Below are 3,648 nucleotides of genomic sequence, written 5' to 3' on the forward strand. Positions count from 1 at the left end.
ACATTATTCAATATAATATTATAATTATAGTATTTACAAAAAAAAAAATATATTACGACATTCTATTTTATCGCATTCCACTTGAAAATGATAAGAATAGTGTTGTGTTGTGTTGTGTTGTGTGTTGTGTGTGCTTATATATATGAGGTCATTATAATATTTGATCTAGAATATATAGATACATTAATTTATTTATTTCGCACTTATTTTTTCATATTTTTCAAGAAGATCAATTGTTTTTAAAAATATCTGTTTCTTTTTTCCTTTTTTTTCATTTGGCATAATGCGATTATTTTGATTAATTTTTGTGGGTTCTTCTTTGTAAAATAAAGATGGTTTTACATTATTTACAATTTTATAACAATGTGTTGTTTTATTCTTATTGTCTGCATAATTCTTTTCCTTTGTGGAAATATGTATTTCTTTTTTATAATTATTCAGTTGATCATCACATGGATAGTTATATGTTACATTTTTGTCACGCAAGAAAGTGGATTTTTTTTGATTCTTCTCCATACTATATATTTGCTTTCTTTTATCATCTATAATTTTATTTTCATTATCATTTACAACTTGTATATGTTCTTCTATTATGTTGCCTTTTTGATTTTTTATTTTTTGAATATTGTATAAAATTTCATTTTTTTGAGAAATGTTTTTGTTTTCATATTTTTCATAAAGATCATTTTTTTTTGAGTTGAACAATTTAATAATAGAAAAAGCTGTTTCATCTAAATTATCAATATGATTATTATTTTTGTTTGATAATTTTTGATCTACATGTTTTATATAATTATTAAATAAATGATAATCTTGAGAAAAGAACTGTGCTAATTTAAAGTATTCAATATTATATTTTAATAGATATTTATCAGATTTATTATCTTTTTCTTGTGTTTCATTTTTTTTTTTATCTTTTAAATAAGCTATGAATAATTTAGTTTTATCTTCCTTTGTTATAGGTTCTTCAGAATTTGGATATATATCATTTTTTTCAACATTTTTCAAATAACAATAATATGATTCGTTAAATTTTATTACATCTTTTATATTATTATTCATGTGATAAGAAGCGGATATATTATCCTTCACGTTCATATTATTATAATTATTTATGTTATTTTCTTTATCTCCATTGGTTGTTTTTTTTTCATTTTTATAAATATAATAATCATTTGAAGATATAAAATCATTTGATGCCTTATTTTCATAAATAGATATATTATTATATTTTAAGGTGTCCTTATTCATATCACTATGTGTGTATATACTTGAATATTGTTCATTAATATTAGAAATATTATCATTTGGACATATATCATTTTTATATTCTTTTTCATGTATTTGTTGGTTATAATCTATAGGAGTTGTTATCCTTTTATCTTTTGTGGACATCATTTCTATTATATTGTTATTTTTATTAACGATAATGTTATCATCATCATGATGATCATCATCAATAGGTTGTATATTAATATTATTATTATTATCATCATCATGATGATCATCATCAATAGGTTGTATATTAATATTATTATTATTATCATCATCATAATGAATATGTTCTTTTTCATTGTTAATATAATTAAGATTGTTTTTCTCTTTATTATCTTCCTTTTCTCTTTTCATCGATTCAATTTTCATTTTGAGTATTTTTTTTAAAAGTATGCTATTTGTTTTTATATAAGTTTTGTTTTTTTTCTTTTCCGAATTATTATTTATTGTTTGTCCATCTTCTTTTACTTTTTGATCAGTTTGTTTATAATTTTTTAAAACACACGATTCTGTGTTATTTCTAAGTATTGAGTTTGATGTTGAAGGAGAGCAAACGTAGGAAGACTGAGATTTGTTATTATTGTGTTTTTTTATATTATTATAATGATGATGGTGGTCATCATCATCATCATGAGTATCATAACATTTTACATTCTCTACATGATCAGTTTGATTATTTTTATTTAATATATTATTATTATTATTATTATTTATTTTATAACTATTAATATTATTTGATTGAATATTAAAAGAGCTTTCTTCGTTTATATATTCCTCATTTTGAAATAAAGGAATTTTTTTTTTATTTTTTTTTTTTGAAGGGGGAGATAAATACATTCCTTTTATATAACTGAAAATATCTTTTTTTTCTCTTTCTTTTTTGAATGGTATGTTTTCTTTTTTTATATATATATATTTTTCATCCTCACTATGATTATATTCATTGTTATGAATATTTATTTGGTTACTATAAATCTTTTTATATATTACTTTATGTTTTTGAGGTAAATATTGAGTTACATTTTTCTCTTTATATCTAGGATTGTATGTAACTTGATCATAACAATGGTTATAAATATTATTATTATGAATATTATTATTATGAATATGATTATCATAAATATTATTATCATAAATATTATTATTATTATTATTATTATTATTACCACCTTTGTGATATTCTTCAACATCTTGTTTATTATTTCTTTTTAAACACACAGTATGGCTAGACATATAATTTTCGAAAGCCTTCTGTTTATTTGTAAATGTTGAAGAGTATGATTTTCTCTCTTCATCATTTATGTTACTATGTGAGGAATAACTTAAATGACTCCTCATGTGATTATCAGAACTATAAGAAGGATTAATATTATTATAATTATCATAATTTTGATGTGTTATATCCATATTTTCTTTCCCCTTTTTTTCTTCTTCTCCTTTATTAAAAATAAATTTTTGTTCATTTTTTTTTATAGGATAAGAACAAATATAACAGTGATCAATAGAATCTATATTATTTTTTTTATATAACATATGAGAATCATTTATTTTATTTTTTAATAATAAACATGTCATTTTACTTTTCTTAATTGACGAATTTTGTATCTGATCATAAATATCATCATTTTGTTGATTAGATTTATCTGAATTAATATTAGAATCCTCTTTAATATTTTTATCATCATTTAAATTGTTTTCTTTTAAATAATAAGAAACCTTTTCTTCTTCCCTTTTTTCAATTTTATCATTTAAAGAACTTTTTTTTTCTTTTATACTTCCATCTTCATATGTTCCATTAGATATAAAAGATTTTATATTTTCTTTATCTATATTTGAAGAATATATTTTATTAGATAAGAATACTGATTGATTAAAACCTTCTAAACAAGAGGGTTTCTCATCTGTTTCTTTATTAAATATTTTAATATGATTATTATGACAAATATTATTTTGAGATTTTATAGATTCATCTATATAATGATCACAAGTATGGTTATCAAAAATAATTTCTTCATCTTTATTATATGATGATAAATATTTGTCTTCTATATATGAAGAATAATAGATGCTACTATCATCTTTTGAATTATTAAAAGATATATTACTTTTTATATTATTCATATATATATATTCATTTTCATTTTGAATGTCATTTTTTTTTTTTTTTTTTTTTTTTTTTTTTTTTTTTTTTTTTCTTTTTATTAATTTTTTTTTTTTTTTTTTTTTTTTTTTTTCATTGCAATAATTGTAATAACAATTACTAGAATAATTTTGTTGGTTACTTTTGATTGTATCCAATTCTGTATTTTCATTGTTTTCATAAGAGTAATTATTAAAATCTATGTTTTTTTTTTTTATTATATTATTATTATG

At 19.6% G+C, this 3,648-nt stretch overlaps 1 protein-coding gene across 1 annotated transcript in view; it reads right to left on the reverse strand.

Annotated features, from left to right (window-relative positions):
- Positions 1-192: 192 nt before the first annotated feature.
- Positions 193-3,648, reverse strand: part of PGSY75_1019100 (hypothetical protein) — a gene marked incomplete at both ends in the record, with an annotated part of 5,877 nt that continues 2,421 nt past the window's right edge. Inside the window, one exon of the mRNA XM_018785960.1 lies at positions 193-3,648. This exon is cut by the window's right edge and continues 2,421 nt beyond it. Coding sequence (XP_018641577.1) covers positions 193-3,648 — 3,456 coding nt within the window.

The sequence above is a fragment of the Plasmodium gaboni genome, chromosome 10, assembly GCF_001602025.1.
Source record: "Plasmodium gaboni strain SY75 chromosome 10, whole genome shotgun sequence".
Taxonomy (NCBI): domain Eukaryota; phylum Apicomplexa; class Aconoidasida; order Haemosporida; family Plasmodiidae; genus Plasmodium; species Plasmodium gaboni.